The sequence below is a fragment of the Poecilia reticulata genome, linkage group LG21, assembly GCF_000633615.1.
Source record: "Poecilia reticulata strain Guanapo linkage group LG21, Guppy_female_1.0+MT, whole genome shotgun sequence".
Classification (NCBI taxonomy): domain Eukaryota; kingdom Metazoa; phylum Chordata; class Actinopteri; order Cyprinodontiformes; family Poeciliidae; genus Poecilia; species Poecilia reticulata.
In genome coordinates, this window is record NC_024351.1 from 22,965,229 (window position 1) to 22,989,181 (window position 23,953).

The window sequence follows — 23,953 nt, forward strand, 5'->3', positions numbered from 1 at the left end:
GCTGACTCAGCAGTTTTACCCACAGAGTGGTAAGCCTAAAAATTGATTGATTCAACTTCCTTTTGGGATTAATAATGCACTTTAAATTCAGCGTGTACTGACACAGTGCTGTCTCCAAGCACTTYAATGGAAAATTGAGTGGAARGAAAAGGTGCGACAGTGAAGGTGCACATGCATCGTTAAGTTTGAGAAGCAAAGCCAATTTAAGAGTGTGTGGAAGATTTATGAGGTTTGGACAGCTGAGTCTGAGTTTCAACAGGCTTCAACTTTATTTGGGTGAAGGCTGAAGAGGAAAGTCTTTAGTAGGGCTGCACCMATAAATCAGCCCCAGATTACTTCATTTTAGGAGATTGGTCATTGGTTACATGCAAAACTGATCTTACCTACTGATCTCATCTAAAAAAGGTCTAAAAATCAGACACAATCCTCTTTGCTCTGTTATGAGAAAGGTTTGACTGACAGACCGGTCCACCAGGTCAGGTCTGCACAGGCATGGTTAACAGTCACTCTACTGTTGCCAACTATTTAGTGACTTTCTAGACCAAAACTAAAAATCTAATCAGCAGGTCAGACTTTTAAAAGACCAGAAAGCTGCAATCGGTGTACTCTATAGCCATCGATCCTGTTAATGTGTTAAAATGAATCTGGATCAGAACCCCATAACGTGATCTGGCATCTCAAAGACTGTTCAAGCAACACAGACAACAGATCACACACTGACATTATTTAATCTCACCTTTTCCATTTTGGAAAAATACCAAGGGCAGCCCAAAGTGAGGAACTGGTAGAACCACCTGTAAGCAGCAGCTTTAATTGGCCCTCTCTCCTCAGCTTTRTCAGCCGCTCAGATCTTCATGAAGGAATTTCAGTTCACTCTTCTTAAGAATCGGTTTGCGGTTTAACTAGGCCAGATTGGCCGCTGCTGTGTGGAATCATTAAAGTTTGGGTTGAACTTCAGCCATTTAGTTTCACTAAATATTATTTAATTCAGGAACAATCCTGCAGACCTAAGGCAGAGAGAGGCCAACACTTCCAAACAAACCACACCTGTTTATACTTGCTCTGGTGGTGGAGATGAAGATCTGGGCTCTGTGGTAATTCTACTGAAGACTAGATGATCCGCCCTCAGGGTGAATTAGCTGGGATATGAAGCAGGTGGCTATAGGACGGGTACTAGTGCTGACAGCCTGATTWATTCACCAGTTAGTGTCAGCTGGGGACACTTSAACAATAATAGGCTGTTAATTATTAATCAATCTAAGAAATAGTCGCTTTCAGTAAATTTGTGTATGTAAAAAAGTCTACCTATAAGATCTACAACAGGCTTCTAAAAGTAACCAGCTTCAAACTATGATCCATATYCCTCTTTATTTACTTCAACAGAAAAGGCTCATGCAATAAAATWGTATTTTTCATTTTGGAAAAGAGGATTAATTTTGTTTTAAAATGGGAATTAATTTTTGTTAATTTTGTTGGCTTTCAAAATAAAATATTTTACATAGCACATATTTATAAATACATATTTTATAAAAGTAGCTCTTTGAATGGAAAAGGTTGCAGAATAATCTGCAACCACATCTACACAAGTCAAAACTACTTTTTAAGCATTGCTGACATACTGACAAACTCAGTATGTGTATCTTCATACAGTGAAGGGAACAAACTGCAAAAACACAAAATCTTACACAGKATTTTTTGTCTAGTTTCTAATGCAAATGTATCAATAGATTCAAAATAAGATAAAACTAACTTGCAAGTATCTTTTCAGCAACAAGAGCTTGTTTTAATTAAATAATTCCTTAATATTAATAAAAACAAGAGTACTAGTTCCACAGGGAGATTATTTCACTTATAACGRGACATATTTCCATTGATATAAGTGAAACATTCTGTCAATGGAACTAGTGAAGGAYGTATGGACTTGAAACAAGCTCATATATCAGGTGTACTAAGATATTTGCACTAGAAACTAGACCAAAAATACTTGGCATGGGAACAGGGACAACACACACACATCCCAGAGACAGACCCCTGCTGGGATTCCAAGCAGGAACCTTCTTGTATGCCAACAGCTCCCCTCTCCCTTGCCTCTCAACTCTTTTTAATAGAAACTTCACACACAGATATGTGCTCTGACACCAGCCTGTGCTTCGATTTGTCAGGAAAACAAGCTCAGGGCAGCAGAAGGGCGGCAGTCATGAGTCGGTGCTGCCACTGCTGAATGGGGGTATTATAGGAACRCATGAGGGTTGAGGTTATGGTGGAGTTTCTAAGGGTGGGTGAAGAAACTCCTGGCCTGTTTTGGTGAGGAAATGGAGGGTGAAGGGGGGTTTGATATTCTGACCTCTCGATATTCCTGCGGAGGTCAGACACCTGCACGTTGCCCCGGACCATCAGAGCACAGGCCAAGTAGAGGCTGTGCTTCGGGTCGGCCCGGATCAGCTGGTGCTCCTTACTGAAGGCGTCGCTGAACATCTGATCCAATCTAYAGTACAAGAGGGAAAATATACAGATTATATGAAAAATGTTCTTAGGAAATGACAGTCCATGTAAATGGACTGACATTTACATGACAATGTAAATGTCAGCCTACCRACTCGTTTCTAAAGCCTCCTTTCTTTAGATACTGTAAATGTCTTTATGAGACGCTGAGTGAAGTCTTGTTAAACTAGGAAGGTTTTCTATAACTTTATTTGTTAAAGGGGCAGTATTATGTAAAATCTACTTTTTTGAGCTTTACATCATGTCATAATGTTATTCTCTCATCAAAAACACACCAGRAGTGTTGCCTTGATTCTTTCATGCATGTTTCATTAATCTTTTAATCTCCATAGCAACCACTCAACTGTGAAAAACACCTATCTCCAACTTTGAGATGAAGCTCCTCCTCAAATCTGCAGTTTCCATGTTACCAAGCTTCTGCCTCACAGAGCAGATCGACCCCGTGATTCCCCCATTCAGTTCCTTCAGACTAGTCAGCAGAAATTAGCAAACACCTGTTAGAACTGTCTACTGATGCTGAGCTCATTATAGGAGCTAGTTCTCAGAGCAACACCTGTAAAAATGTCATTAAGAGGTTAATGACATTTTTACATTAACCTCTTAATGTTAAGAGGTTAACATTAAGAGGTTAACCTCTGCTCTGTTTCAGAAAGAACAGGAGTTTTTAAAGAGAGAATTAAATTAGGAAGTAAATTTCTTTTAAGTCATATTTGACATATGTATGCTTTTTATAACAACTTATAGCGTGGCTAATTAAATATGCTATAATATGCTATTTATGGCTGGAAAACACATACTGTCCCTTTAAAGGAAGTGGGCTATTTTAACATAACAGCCCACAATGCAATAAGACATCTGTGTCTTCAACTGTAAGAGCTGCTCCATAAAAATAAAAATAAAAACTTGTTTTTACTCCGAGTTGATCCAGATTTGATAAATCTGTTCCTTTCCAAGGAAACTAAACGTTAATGAAATCCTAGACATTTCCAGCCCACAGAGCTTCAGTCAAACTCGATGCTCTGAGCCAGCCCTTCTCCAGTTTGAAACCAGTCAATATTCCTCAAATCCTTCTGATTGCCCACTTGCTCTGCATCCAACTCGCAAACGTCTAGAACAGAGTGTCCATGCCTCATATGGACACTCTACCCAACATGTCCTGCCTCCAGTCAGCAGCCTGATGAGCAACATGCTCACTGTTTTCTACTCCACAGTTGTTTGGTAGAGCGGTCTATACCAGTTATTTTGCAGCAATTTTTATTCTTAATGTTTGACATAAATTTAGACTAACKTTTTAGGCTTTGAGGGCTGTTTAGCAAAATTATTTATATCAAGTCAGAATAATGGAAGGAAGACATTTCATAGTATTTTACTTAGGTCAAAATGCATCCAAATGTATTCTCATTCAAATGTTTTTTTTAAAAGGTTTGTATTTGGTAGAATTAGTTTTYAAACTGCATGGCTTCAGTCAACAACAATTTGCTGGGATTCTGGCCCATCCCTTCTGACAGAAYCGAGTCAGGTGTTCAGGTCTCCTTACCCCTCAGTTTCAGCTCTGTTCACAAACAGTCTACTAGACTTTAATGGCTTCAACACTTCAATTTTAGGTCCATCAGATAATTGCTGTGTCCAAGCTCAGGTGCTGTGTCCTTTGAAGGACCTTAGTGGTCAACAAAGGAGCTTTCGATGAACACAAGAACTGCTCAACAAACTGGGACAGCCTTCACATCAGTGGTGTCAAACTGCATTCCTAAAGGGCCGTTGTCCTGCAACTTTTAGATATCTAAAACATATCTCTGCTTCAGCAGCATAACTCTGTAGAACTTAGCTGCATGTTGGTGAGGCAGTTTTGTCATTTAATTAAAGTATGTAGGACAAAAGACACATCTAAAAGTTTGGCCAGACTCTGGCCCTTGAGGATGGAGTTTGAGAGCACTGCTTTAGATGTATTCCCATCCTCACCTTGACATGTGTCTCGTCACTTAGCAGTATTAGTATGAAGTAGTATGTAATTTTAAATACATAGTTCTGAAGTTTTTTTTGTTTTTTCCCCACAATTAAAACCTGAACTTTGGCTTTCGTTTGCATCCATCCCTTTTGGGTTATGAAGATTTTRCAAGCCACTGTCTATTGTAATATTAACTCTAACTGAAGTCATCGTTCAWAACGCAGGGAGGGAAGCATCTGTTGCTGAGCTTGCTGCTACCTCTTCATGTTCTAAATAAACACCATGGATGCCATCACTGAGGACTTCACGTGAGCTCAACTCCCAGAGCTCAGTGGGTGGGAAGTAAAAATATCTGCCCTGACAGTATGAAAGCAGACCTTCTAGTAGGAATGTTGACATCCGCCAGTGTGTACAGGGGTGTGAGGCTGGGAACTAGGTAGTGTAAACGAGGGAAGGGGACCAGGTTCATGGCAATCTCATTCAAATCCATGTTGAGAGAACCATCAAAACGCGAAGAACTGAAATCAAAAAGAAATCATTGTGAGTCACCGATCCCCCAATTTCAACATATGAAATATAAACCAACCTTCACTTCAATTCCACTGGAAATTACATTAATAATAATAAACATTCATTACATTAAGGTAAATGACATTCCTGATCAAATTAAAAGCATAAACAGTTGGCACAAAAAAAAATAAAAATAAAAATCAGCCATGACATGACAGTTTCCATCAAATTTGGATAACTCAAGTTTGTTCATAGTTTGAATATTATATTTCCTTTTTAGTGTGTCAAAAACRTATTTTTATTTGCAAACTATAACAGTTGATCTTGGGGTCATATGAAAATGTTTTTAGAATTAGTTGCAAAACAACTGTTGATTAAATAGAATTTAGATGAACATGTTTGTTTTCGGTTTGAATACTTTACAAGTTGGTTTTATACAAACATTGTAAAAARAAAGGATGCTTCAGTAAGTCAACCACAATCATTTAGCATAACTCAGAAATAACAGCTCCAGTATATACCTCAATAGAATCCGYTTTATCATAAACTTAGAATCTTAGGACATTAAACTTAGAATCTTAGAATTTGATTAAACCCCAAATGTTCATTAATAAAATGCAGCTTCATACCTGGTGATGTTGAGCAGCAGGTTAGCTACTATGTTATTCATGGCATCAAATGGCCTCTCTGTTGGACTGACCCCTCCCTGTCCAGAGGTGACTGTGCTTTCTTTCTTTAGCACACATCCAGGTTTTGCATCATGAGACATGAGACTGATCTTGTTCACGATGTCCACCAGAGACTGGAATAGAAAAAGTGATGGAAAACASGGAAAAAATAAATAAATCAAGGTTTTATTTAACATGTAATCTGTGGGTTTCTGAAAGAAGAAAAGTGAAACCTGGTTTTCAACAGGCAGGACACAATCTGCATGCTCTGTCAGCTCTTTCATAGCAAGGACACTGTTATAGGGAGAAGTGATGACATCGTCTTCTGCTGATGGATACATGGCAGTGACAATGCGACAAACATCAGGAAACTCCTCCTCCAGCAGGCTGAGCACTCTGGTCCCCAGACCGGACCCTGTACCTTAAAGTCAGAGTCAGAGTGTTACTGCAGTTTACAGGCACAAAGGAAACTGTGGGAACATCCTTCAGTCATGACACATGGCATGAGACAAAGAAAACWGTTTCCAAAGACTAATAACRTCTGTCCAGGTTGGAGTGCCACCTCAGTTAGATATTTTTTATTTTTGGTGAAGCCACTGTCCTTAATTGATCAGAGGAAGACACATATGACTAGGTCCAAACCCTGAAGCTTTTATTTAGTTGATATGAAATACTTGAAAATTGAAGTAGAATATGCCACTAATTTGCTCCTCAGTTTTTCTGCAGTTGTGTTATAAGTGACTTAATGATGGATTCACTGAAGAAGGATATCTGCAGAAAATGCACTCTGACTGAAATCAGATTCAAACTGTCCAAGAATTTGTAAAGCCAAGACACACTAATGGATCAAAACTGCTAAAATAACTTTTATAAAAGAATGTTAGCCAAGTATTGCATGCATCTCATTAAATACATTGCCGAAAACAATTCAATCTCCTGCTGGTTTTGCTCACAAAGAAGTTAACCATCTGTAATTTTATAGCAGTTTCAGTTYAATATAATAATATGAAACGATACATAAAAGTCACTGTAGTGAAGGTTTTATTGTAGACCACATTGTGAAGATTTTTCACCTGCTTTGCAGATGTCTCTGGGATTCTGACATCCTTTCCTTTACAGAAATACTCTGACATCCTTTAAGTTTCTTGGAGTTGATGACAAAAATGTCAATTTTGTTCTCATTTGACCACAGAAATTTCTCCCACATCTTCTCTGAATCATTAAGATGCTTAAGCTTAATATTAATAGAGACATTTCATACACATGCAGAAATGGGATTAAATTTAACTATGTATGTAGTCGACAGAGAACATAGAAGARGTCCAAGGAAGGACTCCTGAGGAACCCCACAGCTCACCTTCACTGAAGACGACTGTAACCAACCACTTATCCACAGCAAAAGATCTCCCAAGCAAACAAAGAGTTAAATCACCTCAAAACTAGATAACTTAATAAGATGCAAATGAGCCGCAGGGTTGCATGCAGAACTCCAGGATAATAAAACTAGCATAGGCAGCAAGCAGCTAATCAAGTGAGTTCTTAAAGTAATACTGTCTCTGTGCAATTATAAGGTCAATGAATAAGGACAAGTCTGTACAAATGTCATTTTTACCAGGAACTATTTATTCCCATATAGTGTAATGATGTTCTTGCCTCAAACTTAAAGATCCTTAACAACTGGTTGTGGGCTTATCCTGCAACTTTCACATAATCCACCCATGATCCTGCATGGAGCTCCAGACAGAGGATAAACAGCATTTCTTTCATTTGTGAATGTTTAAAAACACAGTTGCCACCATCTCTCAAAGTGTCTTGCTAGTCATCTTGTAGTCAGTTACAAGATGACTACATCTTGCAACTGATGCAGATCAACCATCATGTTCCTGATATGCAGGCAGCTCTTTGGTCCGGAACATGCTGGTGGAGAGGCTGCAATGGAAAACATCGATTCTGTGTACAGGTGTGCTTAAAATGTAGTAAGCTGGGGTCACTAGTTGGTCTGCGGGAATATGACAAGGAACATAGGCAGTCTGGAGGAGACATAATMCTACATGGGTTGTAGAAGGTCATATTTGAAATKTATTTCTTTTCCAATTTTTCTGTGATCTCACTTATGTTAAATGTTGGAAATTATGTAAAATTAACAGCATTGTCATTCTCAATAAAAAAAAATKCTGAAATTCTACATCTATGGTCTGTGTTAAAATGTTAGCATTTATGGGGCCCTGAAGGTCTGAGGGAGGCTTAGGCAGCTGCTTAGTTCGTCTATGCCTTGTGTTACCTCTAAATTTGACTAGTATTACGTTGTGTTTTAAGGTGCACTGGCTGGTTACCTAACTGAAATGAAAAGACAAAAAGAAACAAAAGATATACAAGGTGTGCAAATATCGAGTTTCATCTGAATGTTTTGATGCAGAAATGAGAATTAGTATGTCAATCCCTTCATATCTTGTATTCATTTCACAACCTAGATCAAATGACTCACAGCATGTTTGAATTATTTTATAGTTCCTCCTTGTTACATTTCATTATATCAATGAGAGCTTTTAAAAAGATGAAATGAGTCAAGGTTGGAATAGATAGGTCAGAGGTCAAAGAAAACTACAAACAGGCATCAGCCAAGAAAAGCTAAGTAATACTTCCAAATTCTATACAAAGATCTTTGCTGAGGAAGTACTGGCTTGTCAGGCCTGAAATATAGGAAAGGTAGGAACACATTGAGATCCTCTGTACAGTAAATTAACTCATTTATACAACAGGGGGTCAGAGGATGTGTGGCTTACCTCCTCCCATTGAGTGAATGAGAAAGAAGCACTGCAGACAGTCACAGTGTTCGGCTGCCTTTCTCAGTTTGTTCACTATGGAGTCCATGTAGGCCGAGCCGTACGTCAGGTTTCCAACAGCCCTGAGTGGATGAAGATTAATACAATGGAACCAATGATTATTGATTAATAAGAAATAGTTGCACCTGTATGTAGTATGTTATGTATGCATGTATGTTACACCTGTATGTAGTTTGAGCTCAGTATAAATTCAGATGTGCCATTTTTGTAATTAAAGGGGCAGTTTGATATGTTTTCCAGGCACATGGTGAGGCTAGGGGATTGGGCTGCTCTATGAGGCAGAAGTCCATAAGATTGGAAACAACAGTTCTGAGGAGGAGTTATCCCTCAAAGGCATGGGCAGGTCCACCCAGGAGTTTTGCACAGTTGAATAGTTGCCAAGGAGATTAAATTATTTCTCAAACATAAAAAAAAAAAAAAAAAAAAAAAAAAATCAAGGCAACATTCCAAGTATGTTTTTGATGAAGTAATAACGTTATAACATGATGTAAAGCTCAAAAAAAGTTGAATTTACATTTTGTTTTGTTTGGTCAGGTGACAGAGTTCATGATGCAGCACAGAATTGCAGCGGATTTAACAGGAGCTGAGAAGTAGTGTAAACAGAGGGCAGGGAAATATGCATGAAACAATTAAATATTGGTTATCAGACATAAGAGCAACATTAACAACAGGCATGGGTATTGGCAACATTTTTCAGATCAGTGCTTTCCTAATAAAAACCTGACAAAATGTGAAATGCTAATTGTTTTTCCAAGGCAGTGAAACTGTTAAGGAGATTATGTTACACTGAGTGTTACACTTTTCAAAACTGTTTTCAACGGAATTTCTGAGAGCCTGCCCCCTGGAAGTGGAATGAATGACAGCCAAGACGTCATCATGCGCTTTGACACGAGATACATAGATTAAGATTACAGGGTGAGCTTCCTCCCTGTGTACAGCTACAGGTTGAACAGCCCAATTGTTCTAGAAGAATAAGACATTAAAGAGGTTTTGGATGTCTTGTGGGAACTCCCCTTTAATATGCCTCGAATTCTTTTCTCAGTGAGTCACTAGCAGCTCTGGCTCACATGCATCTTTTCTTTGTTTTTTAACAGTAACTGTCACGCGGCAGAACAAATGCAGGGAACATTTTCACACGTTCCAAAATGGAATCCCTTTAGTTTTTAACTACAAGTAACAGAATGTGTGTGTGTGACCTTGTATTTCATCCAGAGTAAGGACCATTTTTTCAACAAATACCATGTTGTGGGGACCGACTGCTCCTTATGGGGCCAAAAGCCCAGGCCCCATGAGAGGATATATTGTTTTTGGTTAGGGGTCAGGTTTAGCATTAAGTTGTGATTTGAGTTCATGTCAGGCTTAGGGTTATGTGTGCACTAGCAATGGCTATGTTCAGGGTAAAAATCGGAGTCAGGAGCAGGCTGCAGAAAGGAATGAAAAACCAATGGAAGTCAATAAAGTCCCTGTGAAAATGGAAAGACATACTGTGTGTGTGTGCATTGTCAATATTATGCGTTTCTGTGTTGCCATGTGATGGACTGACAACCTCTCCAGGGCATACGTCCCCTCTCACCCTGAAGATAGACACCAGCCCCCACACAACCCTGAAAAAATAAACGGATATAGACGATGGTTTGTAAAATGAAATTACAGATTAGTTTGGTCTTCTAACGTAGTTGTGCTTTCAAAACATAACAGAAAATTCTGATTTAATGTTTTACTTCCTTGAACCAAAACAACAACAACCAAACTACCCCTGAGCACAGCGCCATGAGAAACAGTGTGTCGTAACAGAATGTGTGAATGATTGTAAAATAGCTGTAGAATGATAAGAATGATGGTGCGCCACAGTTGCTCCACCCTGACAGAACTCCTGTGGAGAGTCTGTCTCTCACCAGTTGTTGCCTGAACCCGAAACGTCCGTGAGGAGCTGAGCGCTGTCGAACACCTCCCTCAGTGGGCCCTGCAGGATCCTGTGGACCACGCCCTCCTCCATGTCGATCARGACCGCCTGTGGATGCAAGTATGTGAGAATGTGGCCCCAGCAGACGCTATATTACTATCACACACGGGCACATTCCTTCAGTCACTGCAGGCAAGTCATAGCAGTTTTAAGATGTTTCCACAACTGATACTGATAGTCCAGTAGACTCCCCCGAACCATAACCAAACGTGGAGAAGCAGCATTCAGCTTCTACATACCACAAATCTGTAACAAATTTCCAGAAAACTACAAAACAGTCAAAACACTGAGTTCCTTTAAATAAAGACAAAAAAAAATTACATGTTTAGAGTTGCTTTTGAAACATTAACATTTTTAAACATTCTGATGTGTATCAATGGCACTTGACAAAATGTAATGCTTCAATTGTTGACTGTGTTCTATGTCATTGTATTTTTATGACGTTAAGCATGTTGAACTGCCTCTTTGCTAAAATATGCTATGTAAACAAACTTAATTGATTGATGACCAAGATTCCAATGTTTGTGTTTTCAGCTGCTGTGGTTTGYTTTCACACTGCATTCTCTCAAGTAAACCAAACCTTTTCAAAAACCTGTTCCTCCTCTCGCCTGTGGTGGCGCTGCACCAAGAACCACTGAAGGAAACAGAAAATCTCAGAAGAAGACCCCGAGTGCAACTTCCTTCACAAAATGTAAACTAAAATGGTTTAGTGTCAGATTTTAATGGCTGTAGGCCTTAGAGTTCCTTGGTTTTTACATTTCAAAACACAATTGCAAAAATAAAGCAACCATATTTTCCTTTCTTATAAAGCTAAATGTAAAAACGTGAAACCAAAATAATTAAAAATCCAGTGTTCTTATATCTTTAGACAGAATGAAATATGTGTTTGTTGTTTTRTATGTAGCTTTTCAGAACCAGACAAGACAAAAAAAATGCAAGTTACAACTAACCAACATTTTATAGATTATTCTGATGATTAATCAGATAAAAATGGGCAGATTCTGCATTAACCACTTAAGCCTGTAATATGCAATCTTAGAATCATACGCAAAAAACGCATGATTAATCCAATCATGCATTGGGCCTGGGTTCAGGATCCCATACATTTCACATAGAAAAGTCGCATGTTAAAAACATGTTGCAAATGAAAAATGAACATGTGGCTGCAGTCATCAGAAGTGCAGCAAGCTGAACGGGCGGCAGTGCCAGATGGAGAGATGCYGTCCTAAAAACAACAYCTCTGATATCTGCAGCAGATGCTGCAAAGCTGCATACGGAAGTTGCGAGTTATAAATAATTGTATTACCCTAATTATAAATAGTGTAAACAGTTAGAATAACATATTTTTGTTTTAAAACGTGCCCAGTACAGTAGGTGCTGTCATAGTGTGACATCAACACTATCGAATCACAGCGTGCCAACATTGTTAGGTAATTATGGAGTGAAAATAATCTCAAAATATCTCTTTGTGTAAAAAGATTTGTGCGTGCGTAAAAATATCTGTGCGTGTGTAATACTGGATTTGTAAACCTTAAAAATAAAATAAACCTTCTCCTACGCCTATAAATGTTGAAAAAGTACACACAAATCCCCTGGTACACACACAAAACTGCATTTACACACAGATCCGGTTACAAGTGCACAAGTATTTTTGAGACTCATTTCACGCTTCGGGGAAGCTCCCAGATTTGTGTGTAGATGGTGCGTTTACATGCTAGTAAAAGCTGGGACATCYGAGTTTTGCTCGGAGTCTAGTGTTTTTATCCTCTGACGTCTCTCAGTGTGCTTGTGCCGAAGTGGCAAATATGTTAGTTTGGTGGAAAACGGTATATCTCAGCACTTTCTTATAATATCCTAAAATTATTTATAGACATATTGTGCATTTTTGAGTGGTACAGGAGACTAAGTGGTCTGAAGAAAGGCCACTGGGTGGCGGAATGGTTCACTGGCCGGAAAAATAGCCAGGCAAAGCCAGAAGCAAGACGTAGCGTCCCGGTGGWCTGTYCTCTTAAGTAAGTAGGAGCTAAACCTGCAGGCTTTGCCCTCCGATTATAATGAGACATGGAGTAATTATAAATGATTTCAGATTACCTTTTATATGTCTGGCAATTTGATACTCTGGCCTCCTCATACGTTTCTAAAAATGGAACAATAATTCAATGGTGCAATAATTCACTTTGCAATGAAAGATAAACTAGCTCAAAGATCAGAACCTTSCCAGGCTGGAGCTGAAGTGAGGATTTGAACTTAACTTGGAATCTGTGGTCTATGGCCAAAAGCAACTGGATACAAAGGAGGAAACGACTCCAACTAACTACATCTAAAATGAAACAACAGGGAAGACATTCTTAAAACATTACGTGTTTACTCTTCATTCATTTGAACTGACTGATGATGCTCATTCAAGATGTTGAGAGATGAACATAACTCGTTCCTGTTCTGAAAACCTGGATCTGAAGTTACACATGACTAGCTGTCCAGGGAGCACCAATACCAAACAAGTACTAAAGATTTAATGCATACTTTAGATATGCATACTAAGATTTAATGCATACTTAGAATTAAAAGCTTCCAAGTGTGCATCGTGTAAGATATGCTAACCAACAAAAGCATACAGCTTATTCTGATCCTAATGGCAGCAAAAAACCCCAATAGTTGAGCTGCATGAGTGACATGATGAATATAAACAGCAGAAAATGACAACACGTGATAGTTTGAGGCAAACTGCTATCGTTAGAAGATGAAAGCTAAAAAAAGACCCTGCTTGACAGGAACATCTGGTACGGTAAGAACTCAATGACTTGGTTGTGTTAATAGTGACTCAAAATAATGTGCTTAGTCAGACCATAAATAATAAGTTTATTCAGTTCAATAAAAAAAATTATTTATTGAAAAAGGACATTAAATGTTGCTGTACTTTATTATGGAATTTTCTTCAAAGAGCCGCCAGAGCAGCTAGAGGACAAGAGCAAAAGTTCTGTCGCAGTCTTCCTAAAGCAAACTTTTTCTATCCTTGAGAACTCTCAAGCTATTACAAATAACACACAAACATATCTCCGAGATCATCTAAGCTACATAAGGAGGCGTTTTGTTCTTCTTGCAAAGGAAAAAGCTGAAGTTTGTTTAGATTGTTTTCAGTGCATCAGCAAAAGTTCTACTGTAGCTTACAGGAAACCTAAAGTAGGGAGATAATGGGTTTCATATGCCCTACAGACCATATGCAAGGTAAATRGCTTATRTCTAAAACTTAAAAATKTATGAAAATGGCACAAAATCATAGATGAAATGAAATGTTTCTTTCAATTAAATTTGCCATCCCCTTATGCAAAATTAACTGAATGAAGTCTAGTCCATTATTTCTAGCCTCTCCCCAGTGGTCTCTCTGGGCAAGCTGCCAGGCCTGAACAACTTTTCCTAATGTACAAACAAAAGAATAATTACAGCGTTAAACACTCAGCCCACACTTGTTTTGACACTTTTAGAGTACCAGATGGTGCTGTTAAATATATGATGGCCTTTTTTTTAAAATCATGGGACAGTGCTTGAAGTATTTAACTGGTTATTGAACTTAAAAAGGGTTGCAAAACATGCTACCAAATGTTTGCTTTAAAAAAATCTATCACTTGTTGAAGTGTCACAGCTTTGTAAATGTTTCACACTGTTTTGGTGTGAAATGCTTCTGAAGCATTTCTTGCAATTGGAAAGTTTTGGGTTTGATTCTAGCTTTCTCCCATCATGTATCAATGTGCTTCAGTTTGCCTCCCAGTGCATGAAACACTGAAAGCAGTGTGTATGAATGTGTGCACATTTTTAGGTGAATGTGGTTATAGTTTTATCTGTACATTCAATCCATCTTCATGGACCTGTTTCGTGATGTAGCTGGTTGCCTGTGAATAATGTGTCCTTTGACTGACAGTGTGACATCTGTTGTACGATGGTTTAGGATGAAGAAATCTACCTAGAAACCTTTCATATAAAAACATCATTATAAGTATTGGGCTTTTTTTTGGTACACTTTATTAAATCAATGTCTCGGCTGAACATTTTTTTCAATTGGATGGAGTAAGCCATTTTTAATAATAGTATTTTTGCATTTACTCTACAGTATGTTATTCAAGCTTTTGTTTTTATACTTTTATTTTGTGAAAATCTACATGCTTTGACTTTCCTGCCACTTTGCTGCTGTTGGACCTGAAATTTCCCACCTATGGACAAAAAGGTCATTTCTATTCCTTTCTCTCTTTTTACACAAAATCCTGACAAACTCCTTTGTCACCAGCTGATCGAAGAATCCTCTGTTGATACTTGAATCATTTATAAACACCTCCTTTTTTCTAATCTGTCTTCCACTTTTTGTTGAGCATGTTGGGGCCTCTTCTTGTAGTCATTTAATTAATTGAAAAAACATTTCATAATACTTAAATCTTGTAAAACGCTGTTTTTTTTTTGTTTGTTTTTTTGCCATTTTAGAGACATCATTGTTACCCAGGTGAGGCAGGACTTACTCTAGCCTTCAGGTGTTGGATCCTCCCTCCAACACAACAGGCTCCACCATCACTTTTCCTGGAAACATGTGTCAAACATCAAAATAGACAAAGCTACAGCTATTGCATCTCCACCTTTCTGTGAATTAAGGTGCAATTACCTTGGATCCACATTACGGAAGAAGCTGCTGAGGGCCTCGTCGTACAATCCTCTCTGAGGAAGGAGGAAAACACAAGATGTTAGGACGAGCTGTAGCGCCAAACAACTTCTAGGATTCTCTTTGACTGATTTTTAGACTGCTGCTCCGACCTGCATAATTCATTAAGGTGCAGCAGTTTGTTTCCTGGTACAGTGTTACTGTAACTGAAAGGTATGAAGGATAAATGATTAAAGCTATTTTTGCCTAACAGAATAACAAAGACAGTTCACCGCAAATTCCTTTACTTCAGATACTTTAAAACTGCATTGTGGTGAATGTTAAAACCAAAACTTATTTTTAATTATTGTTTGATCTAGAGCAGGGCTCACCAACTCCAGTCCTTGAGGGCCACTGTCCTGCAACTTTTAGATGCGTCTCTGCTCAAACACACCTGGATCAAATAAACTGCTAATTTCCAGCCTATTGCAGAGAGGAATGAATGCTGGTGAGGAAATTCAGACATTTTGGAGCAGAGGTGAATCTAAAAGTTGCAGGATGGTAGCCCATGAGGACTGGAGTTGGTGACCCGTGATCTAGAGCAATAATCACATTCTCTAGGGAGAAGAGGAAGTGCTGCTGAAAATGAATAAGGCTAAATCTCTGCACATAGTGAAAACAATCCATTGATAAGGAGAAAAAAAAAGAACTTACTGAAATTGTTTGTAGTGCTTACATTCAGAAAATTTGAAGTCAATAAAGCCATTCATTAAAAAAAATGGTTCCACATGTTTCATGTGCAAGTAAAACGGGTCACATTTTACCATCCAAATCTTTCAGAGAAAGCATGTGTTCATGCAAGTATAACTGTATCTGACTCCACCCCCAGTGCTGCTAGTGTTTAGGAGGAGTCTTAACATAACCAAATTTAAGATTTATTTATCTCTTCAGCTTGTCTCCACATATTCCCTGTATGTGTAGGTGTGTACAAGCAGTGAAACATCCAAAAACTTGCAGGACACCAAAGTTACAAAGGACAAGCATTTTAGCTTTAACAGGACCCAATAATCAGTCCAAACGATACATAGAACCCTTTATTATAATTCATTCCCAAAACAAGAGCCATAAATGATCCAAAATGGAAAACAGCAGATCCCTCCTCACCACAGTTCTTTTTAAATGTGTTCATATTCTTCTGTTGATGGTCTGGTAAATATCTGGCGCCATCTTCTGCCTGAGACCATTATTGGCCCTGCTGGCAGAGACGACCAACACTTACATCTGGTCTCCATAGTTGTTCAGATAGTCACAGTCTCTTTTGGCCTCTTGGATGAGATGCAGAGTAAATTTTGGTAGACCAGTCACTCCTGGTAAGGTTCACCACTATTATTAGCCATTATTCACCATTAGTGAATAATGGCTCTCTGTGGTTCACTGAAGACCCAACACCTTGGAAGTTACTGTAATACTTTCCACACTGGTGTCAATGACTGTCTCTCATCTGTTCATACATTTCTTTAAATCACGGACTAATGTGTTACTTTTTAAGACCTTTCAGCCTACTTCATGTTGTCAAACAAGTTCTAACCTGTTTGACAACAGTAATTTAGTAACACAAGTAATTTCTTGATTCTACAGTCCAGATAAAGGTTAAAACCATACAACTCCAAACCAGACAGACTTTAGAGGAACATTTGTTCCCTCTGGCCTAGGAACACTGTATGATCCCCACAATGTCCAAATCCCATTTGGACAAAACTTTGGTTTATTCACTGGGCAAACAGAAGCTGATAACAGAAGACTTCTGAGAAGTTGTTCTGTTTTTGAACTTCMWGAACTGCTCTGTTCAAGGTCACAGATGCATGTGAAAAGACTGTCTTGAGCATGTTTGAGAAATGCATCTATTGATTTCTTTTCTCTTGGATTTGTCAAAAGTCTCAACAGTCATTCTTTTCTTTGACCCTTAAATAAAAAGATGACAGAATACATTCTGCGTTATTCTTGATTTGTTGTTAACTAGAACAGTGTTTCATATCAAAATAAGATTAATTTATCTCCTTAACATTTTTTTACTTTCTTCAAATTCAAATGTTTGCATACCTTTCCTGAGTATTTGGCAGCATTGTCTTTAAAACTGTATGACTTGAATGAAGTGTTCTTTTACAAACTTTTCAAAAGAGTTTCCTGGATTTTTGGACCATTCGTTCTGACAGAACTGAGTCAGGTTTGTGGGTCACTTGCCTTCACAAATTTTCTATGAGCCTGGGACTTTGTAATACCCACCTATCTTCTCCATCTCTGCAAAGGTCTGCAAATCAGCCACTGTCCCCTTTTGCTCTGCTGTGAGAACAAAAGGGGGCAGCAGAGAGTACTGGCTTCCAGGTACTTAGATGTGAGCAGGAGTGACCTGCATGTGAGCAGTCAACAAATGTCACCCTAGTGTTATTAACTTTACATCTATGCTATACTTAGTGGTTTTGTAGATAATAAAAAATAGTTAAAAAGCAATTAGATTAATAATAATGATAATAAATAAAAACTGTATCCACAAAAATCATAATCGGCAGATTAAGCTTTTTAAACATCGGTGATCTTCAGAACTGCAATTGGAGCACCGCTAGTAAATCTACCTAAGTTGGCTGTATGTTTAAGGTCACTATCCATTTGGAAGATCCATTTGTGCCTGAGCTTGAACTTCCTGGTTTAGGTCTTCAGATGTTGCTTTAATATTTTCACACTGTTCTCCTGTTCTCCTGTTTATGATGCCATCTATGTTGTGAAATAAGCCAGCCTTCCTGCAGCAAAACACTCCTACAACATGATGCTGCCAACCCACAAGATTATCAATATGCCTTAACATTTTTTGTTACAACAGATGACACTACTAAGGGCTTTGTCCCAGAACGTATTTCATAACTGTATTATGCCTTTTTATGTTGCTTTTGGGTGAATGGCTTTTTCCTGAAGGAGTGGTATGATAGGATATTCCCATGCAGTTAATGCTTGTATACAACACATATTCAAGAATACAAATCCAAGAAGAATATATTCTTATTTATGGTAGTTTTGATCTAAAAGGAATATTTTTGTATTATAGCTTACAAAAAACATCAGCTAAGAGGCTTATATATATTATACTGATGTTTTTCAGTAAATCTGAAAGCACAGGTGTCTGTACTTGGTCGTACGTGCGCGCCTACCTTGTTGACGTGTGCGTGCTCGCGCAGAGCCAGATCCCAGAATCTGCAACCGACCTGGTTTCCACACTGCCCGACTTGAAGAGAACATTTCAGTTTAGCTAGCAGCCGTTCTTCCGACATTAAGTATTAAATTGGCTACATATAAGAAATAATTTAAAGCAGTTTCCCAGAAAACAAAACCAAACCACAGTTCAGCTTACCTTGGACAACAACTGACTGAGTCATGACAACAACGAACCGGAGACAGCAGCACCGGCTATACTGGTTAATGCTTCGGTGTACACAGGAATTTTGAAGGCTGTGTTAAGTCGCGCCTTCACTGTGTTTGGTCCAGTACTGATGACGTAATTGCAGTGCAGCCGTACGTAGAAGACGTAAGGCTGTACGTAGAAAACGTAAGGCTGTAAGCCGATATCCCGTTATATGAAATTGTGGAAGTTGTTTTTGTTATTCACTTATAATTTGCATAAATTGAAATCTTAAAGTTACAGGCGTCTCATAGCAATGGTTTACGAAATTTACTTTCTAACCTATTAGCTTTTTCACAGCCCAAGTTACTTGTTTTTTAAAAGAAGTGTAGACAATTTCTCCATCTCTGAAGTCTGCCAAAATTGGAAATAAACTGGACAATTTGCTGCTGGGCAGTATTCATTTAAAACAGTCACTTTTTCGTAAAAGAAAAAAACCCCTCATACATTTCTATATGCATAGAGGACGCCGTTTCTGCTTCCCCAGCCTGTCMTTGGAACCTCGTTTATCACAGAAATGCGTTCATTGGTAGAATCTGTAATAATTAAAATGCAGCCTTGTCATTCTTTCACCCATCTTCTTCTTTAGGAGTCACCACAGTGAATCATCTCCCTTAGAAATGTGTTGTTTGCTCCAAGCTGAGCTCTTATTTTCTTTCCCTATCACATACTGCTCTATCCCTCGTGCCCTTCTCGTCTTCTCTTGCCTCTGATTTGTTGTCCAGAGTACATGACCTGGTTGTCCCTCTGATAAGTTCACTTCACACTTTTTATTGCCATCATAATAGATCACACTAGCAACTTGTTCTTCTTCTCCATCTTCTTCAGCTATTCTTCCCTTCTTCCTGCTCTGGATTTTCCTCTTCACCTCTCTTGTGCGCAGGTTGTTGCTTTGGATAGTTGATCCCAGGAAGTGATACATCTGCAGAGCGTCTGTTCCTACCTGCGTCCATGTCATTATACTTGTAAAAATGAACAAATGTGAGCAGTACTTTAATAGGAAAATAACCAACCTACTTTAATAGGAAAATAACCAACCTTCTCATAATTATGTAAATAAACTAAAAAAATATAAGCTTTTAATTGGATGTAAAAAATTTTTTATTATCAGATATAAACAGTACAAACGAAATCAAGATTTTAGATTGATCATGTTAATAAAAATGTGCCTAGAAAGAGATATTGTGGACACTAAACCTTCCAATGATACAATGTTTATGTGTGTTTTCTGCATTGCTGAGTGTGAATAAAGGAAGTCTACATTCTAAATAAATTCCACAGGATATATTTGATCTTGAAACGTTTTTACTCGTCAGATTTTAAACTTTGATCTGGAAGCTTTGGTCATTTTCTTGGTGGAAAACAAAAACGGTGACTTAAACGAAGCAAGCACTGGAGCGAATGAACACACTCTTAGTGGGTATTATTAAGAAATTCTAAAATGAGTTTGGTCRGTGCTGTGATGAGGCTACTGATAAATAGCATTATGCTCCAGGACAGCTTCCCACACTGACGGCTCCAATCACCAAAACCGTCTTGCTGAAGCTTGCTGGTCTCTTGTTGATGGTCAGGTTCTTCATGCAGCCCACGTAGGGCTTCCTGGTAGCAACGCTGCCTGGGAGGAAGTCATCTGAGAAGAACAGGAAGTTGGTTAGGAAATGTGTGACTTTGCTCCAAGGAGCTGCTGGCATTGCTTTCTCACCTGGAGCTCCACCGATAAATATCGGCTTCCTGGTGTCCATGGAGCGGGGGTTCACAGGGCCCACAACGTGTTTGACCTCAGAGTCCACATCCAGCTGGACAACGTTGGCATCCCGGATCACTGTGGGCACAATGATCATTGGACTACATTTATATAGAGGTTGATTTATACAGAAAACACTGCAGAAAAAAAAAAACTAAGTAAGAGAAACTGATTTCCACTGGAAGGGAATGGAGCAAATAGAACAACCTGACAGATTCAGTTTTAAAATTATCTTCTCATTTCAATTTCAGTTCAGCTTATTTATGTAGCACCTATTAACACATGTACTTTACAAAGAGAGAAAAAAAGTTTCAGTGCAGTTATACAGACATTCCAATTGATCTWATTTTCTCAAACGATGCATCTTATAATTTCTTTAATATTAATGTTTAGGAGTGACCCAGCCAGAGTCTGGATTCTGTCTGAGAATCTGTAGGGAGTGCTAAAATTAGGGCGATGGTGAAAGCTTACTATGCTTCTAAAGAACGTTTTTCTACCGACTATTGAGCAGGTTGTAAATATTGTCGGACACTGTATTATTTAATAAAATGTGAAACACAAAATGCCAGGTATGTATATATAATTTTGGGTTCAACTGTAAAAGAATTACCAGTAAAAATCTGAAAAGTGTGGCATGCATTTCTGTTCAGCCCTCTGAATCTTTTGCCAGTTTTACAAGAGTAAATGTTATGTTATTGAGTTCTRTCAGATATGATGGAAACTGTCTGTAAACATAAAGTTTTAACTTTTGCCACAAAATCTCAATTGAAAACAAGATACTTTTCTCGTGTTTAAARTAAAATAATCTGCCAGTGGAACTACTACTTTTTTATCAATATTAAGAAATTACCGACTTAAAATAAACTCCTATATCTTGCTGAAAAGTTGTAAATTAGTATTGACTTATTTTAATCGTACCAAGATATTTGTACTAGAAACTAGGCAAAATATTTGGTMATTTTTGGTGCTTTTGCAGTGAATGCAGTTGGTGGAACTGTATGAATACAATTACACATTTTGTTTCCTAAAAACATAAAACATGAAACCAGGCATGATTCTTTTTCCACCTCATTGGACAGTCAGTCAACAAAATACTTTTGAAGTTTATGCTTGCAGAGTAATAATTTGTGAAATTGCAAAGAGCCGTGAATAGTACTGTTGCCCAGATCATCCATTTTCACCGTGCTTCCCTATTGTGTGATTCTGACCTGTTATTCTGTGCCAGGAGTCGTCACACACACCGTGTCTCGGTGACACCTTCGTGGAGAACTCATGTTTTCCGTCATGAACGACAACAACCACCTGGGAGGAGAAAAAGGAAATATTTTGACTGACTGGTCAGAAAGARTCTGTCCTATTCACATTATGACTGTTAAGACTCACCGCTCCTTGATRGATGTACATTATGAAGTAACCCCCAGCCGTGCGCACATGCAGTAGCACCGCTGAGGCCACACGAGGGCGCACCTCCATTGTTAACTCGAACCTCAATCCCAGCTCAAAGGATTCATCTGAAGGAAGGAAGAATCACATTCAGCATTTAACAGATGTTTTGAATATCTTGACCACACAGGCCCATAACTCTGGATGTTCAGCATGTATTATATCGGTCAGGATGGATGGAGATGTGATCAAAGCAATGTTTTCCCTGTCAGCACCCTCCATCTCCCTCTTCTACTGACATAGTTTGTCTGCAGCTGCTAAAGATATGAGGTCATTTTACCTAGCTACACATTTTTTCATTRCACACAAGTTTGTGAGACACAAAGGAACTTATGAMCTGATGAACTAGCAACATAACAGATGGTCAGTTTTGCATACTGGAAAATATATTAGGTGGTTAAACTGTGGAGGATAAATGAACAAAATCAGCATCTAGATAGCATCTAAGTAGATCTAGAACATCATATTAGGCTGTGTTTAAAGCTGCAAGGAAACTTTTATAACAATAGTTTTTTTTAAATATATTTGTTCAAACTATCACTATGTTGTGAGACAGATAAATTGTGAAAAGAAATCAAGTTCCATTGCCTCAAGGTCCTCTGTGGTCCTACTGCCATCTCCAGAAATACACAGCTCAGTCAGAAACGGCCAATCAGAGCCAGGTGGAGGGTCTTAGCGCTGTCAATCAACCTCATGTAAGCGCTGCTCAAGATTGCCAGTTTGCTACAGCTCTGCTAATGGTAGAGGAACAACTTAACYGTTTATCCATCATAATCGGTGGCCATGCTAACTAGCCTGAGCATTCACAGGAAAMTAACTGTTGGAAATCAGCTATAGCATAGCAGAGAGCAAGGGGGAGGGTGTGAGCAGCATGTACACAAGAGTGAATGACAGTGATGAGACCCTCCTCCTGGCTTTGATTGGTTGTTTCTGACCAAGCGGTGTATTTCTGGAGAAAGCAGTGGTTACATAGAGGTTACATAGAGGAGTCAGAGAAGCTGGAGTTTTTTTACACTCATACTACCAAGACAGTGATGGTTTTAACAAATATGTAAAAAAAAAACATATTTTTAAGCGCCTTTAACTATAGCACTCGGACAAYGCAACAATAGGCTGACAGGATGAGGGGAGGAGAGCGCAAGTAGTGGGCGGAGCTTTGGCAAAGGTYGGACTTCCAATGGGTTCCAGGCAAGTTTTATCTGATTTAACTTCAGAGAGTGAGACAAAAAAAGTTGTATGTGACATTTTATTTTCCCTATGTACAATTCTGGTTTCAACTGTATATGTAGGGAAACTGAATTTGTGAAACAACATACCCAAAACCACATATCCTCCCTCCTCTGAGAAGTACGTTCCATCCTCAGAGAGTCCTTCAAAACATGGACCGACCCCRAAACTCTCAGTCGCAGAGGACAGCCTCCGTCCATTAAGCTGAAGGTTCTTCAAACAGCCAGTGAAGCTGTAAGCAGAGTTTCTCTGCAGGAAATACAAACACACTGAACTTTAATTTCCAAATCAGAAGCACAAACTGCTACAAAGTTCATGTTAAGCACACAGCAAAAAAGGAATCTTCCAGTAAGTTCTCTCTCTTTTCTCCAACTCCAGAAGATGTTCTGCCGATACTGATGTCCATAAAGGGGAGAGGACAGAAGGGGCAGTGTATGATGTTTTTCTTTTACTGTGCATCATCTCAATATGGCTGCACAGAAACTGATCATTACTTGATTATGTTTAGCAAAATGCTAAAAGTGATATTCCTAGCTATTTATTTGCTAATGTTAACTTAGGTGTACAGCTATAGTTACTTTACAGTGGAAAATTATTCATAATTCRTGAATATTTTCACAGTTTGTGATGTTTTAACTGCAACATTTGATTTGTTTAAAAAGGATTTTATGCAAATACCTAGAGGCCGTAAATAGAAATATTACAAGAATAATACATGATTAACTGAAAATAAATCTGAAAAGTGTGGCATGCATTTGTATTTCTCCCCCCYKAAAATGTACTTTGTAGAACCACCTTTTTGATGCATGTCAGCGCACATATAGTAACAAATATGCAAATTCTTCATAAAATAGCTCAACCTCTGTCCGACTGGCTGGAGATGACAGCAACAGCAACTTTGAAGCCTTGTGACAGATTTCAGTTGGGTTCAGGTATGGACCCAGGTAACACCAACTTGGTGAAAAATTTTCCTATTTGCAAATATTTAAAAATATATTCAAAATAAAATGCTATTTGCGGAGCTGAAATATGTAGGTCC

General features: G+C 38.5%; 2 protein-coding genes across 2 annotated transcripts in view; both read right to left on the reverse strand.

Moving 5' to 3' along the window:
• tube1 (tubulin, epsilon 1) overlaps window positions 1-18,584 on the reverse strand; it is a 22,690-nt gene extending 4,106 nt beyond the window's left edge. Inside the window, exons 1-10 of the mRNA XM_008398528.2 lie at window positions 18,453-18,584; window positions 18,253-18,326; window positions 15,077-15,129; window positions 14,937-14,994; window positions 10,364-10,479; window positions 8,409-8,530; window positions 5,859-6,046; window positions 5,587-5,759; window positions 4,825-4,965; window positions 2,345-2,485 (exon numbers count right to left, since the gene is read on the reverse strand). Coding sequence (XP_008396750.1) covers window positions 2,345-2,485; window positions 4,825-4,965; window positions 5,587-5,759; window positions 5,859-6,046; window positions 8,409-8,530; window positions 10,364-10,479; window positions 14,937-14,994; window positions 15,077-15,129; window positions 18,253-18,326; window positions 18,453-18,477 — 1,091 coding nt within the window. The 5' untranslated portion in view covers window positions 18,478-18,584. The remainder of the gene's footprint in view (window positions 1-2,344; window positions 2,486-4,824; window positions 4,966-5,586; window positions 5,760-5,858; window positions 6,047-8,408; window positions 8,531-10,363; window positions 10,480-14,936; window positions 14,995-15,076; window positions 15,130-18,252; window positions 18,327-18,452) is intronic.
• A 1,001-nt stretch (window positions 18,585-19,585) lies between these two features.
• The window catches only part of lama4 (laminin, alpha 4), a 43,636-nt gene continuing 39,268 nt past the window's right edge, over window positions 19,586-23,953 (reverse strand). Inside the window, exons 36-40 of the mRNA XM_008398526.2 lie at window positions 23,004-23,163; window positions 21,628-21,755; window positions 21,453-21,546; window positions 20,203-20,322; window positions 19,586-20,130 (exon numbers count right to left, since the gene is read on the reverse strand). Coding sequence (XP_008396748.1) covers window positions 19,985-20,130; window positions 20,203-20,322; window positions 21,453-21,546; window positions 21,628-21,755; window positions 23,004-23,163 — 648 coding nt within the window. The 3' untranslated portion in view covers window positions 19,586-19,984. The remainder of the gene's footprint in view (window positions 20,131-20,202; window positions 20,323-21,452; window positions 21,547-21,627; window positions 21,756-23,003; window positions 23,164-23,953) is intronic.